We start from the raw sequence: 1447 nt of genomic DNA, 5'->3' as shown, positions 1-1447 counted from the left end.
TATAGCCAGTTGATACAGCTAGCTAGCACACTTGGCTTACATTCAACTCCCTACTTAAACAAGCATGGATATATAAAAGCCTCGAATCAAATCAAATAGTAGTCCATACAACAAGAAAAACACGGATACACAAACAAATTATAAATACACTAATATGAGCATAAAATACAGTTGTTTTGATACCTACCAATAAGCATGCATGTTGAAAAATCTGATCCAACAACTGGCATTTTGGGGCTCATCGTCTGCCTAACTCGCATAAAGGCTCTCCCTATAGCATGACAAGGACAAGCTCACATGAGCTCAACCAGATAATCAATGGGCCCCACCCTAGCTAGCTAGCTAGCTCTCACACCCCATCCTCCTTCCTCTCCTTTAAAAAGCAAGCTACTTGTATTGTGCCCACTCTTTCCCCCACCCCTCCATCATACAGTACATTGCACACACGTCTACGTACACATACATACACACTACACTACACACACTAGCTAAGCAAGCTAGGACAATTACCTTTGGTTGCAAGCCAAAAGCAAGCATCCATCCATCCAGAGCCAGCAGCCTCATCTCCATTTCTCCTCCTCCTCCCCTTCCTCCGGCCTCTCATCAAGAACCTTCATAGTACCCACCCCTCACCCTTCACACCCACCCTTCTTCCTCCTCCCCATCCTCTTCTTGCTCGATCTCATGCCTGGATCCTGCAAGAAACCCAAGCTCCAGCAGGCAGATCGAGCTGTTCCCCCCTTCCTAGCCAGGTTTTCCTGCTAGGCCAGTCGGCCGAGAATTCTAAATTCCAGTCTCCCAAGCTAGCCAAATATTATAAGCCCACCCAAATCCTATACTTATAAACAACAGTAACATCACAGCACTGGGAGTGGGAGAAGGGGAGCACCAGCTCGCTAGCTAGCTGCCGGTCAAAGGTCAAGGAGAAGGAGCAAGGCAAGGGGAGGGAAGGGAGGAAGGAGGCGTCTACCTAACCTACCTCTCCTCCATCGGTGCACATGGAGTTCACCGCAATCAGGCCCTCCACGGCGGCCGCTGGTGGCTGCTCTTCGCCGCCTCCGGCAGATCATAAGGCCGAGGAGGAGGCGGCGGGGGCGGTGGAGAAGGAGCACATGTTCGACAAGGTCGTGACCCCGAGCGACGTGGGCAAGCTGAACCGGCTGGTGATCCCGAAGCAGCACGCGGAGAAGTACTTCCCGCTCGACGCCTCCTCCACCGACAAGGGCCTCCTGCTCAGCTTCGAGGACCGCGCCGGCAAGCCGTGGCGCTTCCGCTACTCCTACTGGAACAGCAGCCAGAGCTACGTCATGACCAAGGGCTGGAGCCGCTTCGTCAAGGAGAAGCGCCTCGACGCCGGGGACACCGTCTCCTTCGGCCGCGGCGTCGGGGAGGCCGCCAGGGGCAGGCTCTTCATCGACTGGCGCCGCCGCCCCGACGTCGTCCTCCC

At 54.3% G+C, this 1447-nt stretch overlaps 1 protein-coding gene across 1 annotated transcript; it reads left to right on the top strand.

The window, feature by feature from the left end:
* Positions 1-419: 419 nt before the first annotated feature.
* Positions 420-1442, top strand: LOC123177553 (B3 domain-containing protein Os03g0120900; the record flags this gene model as incomplete). Its single annotated transcript, XM_044591236.1, has 1 exon — positions 420-1442. A coding segment is annotated over exon 1 (444 nt), but the record flags the coding sequence as incomplete, so codon positions are not given.
* Between the last annotated feature and the right edge of the window lie 5 nt (positions 1443-1447).

This window comes from Triticum aestivum, unplaced genomic scaffold (assembly GCF_018294505.1).
Source record: "Triticum aestivum cultivar Chinese Spring unplaced genomic scaffold, IWGSC CS RefSeq v2.1 scaffold208459, whole genome shotgun sequence".
Lineage (NCBI taxonomy): Eukaryota > Viridiplantae > Streptophyta > Magnoliopsida > Poales > Poaceae > Triticum > Triticum aestivum.
The sequence above is the reverse complement of the archived record's forward strand: the minus strand, read 5'-3'. Positions and strand labels throughout refer to the sequence as shown.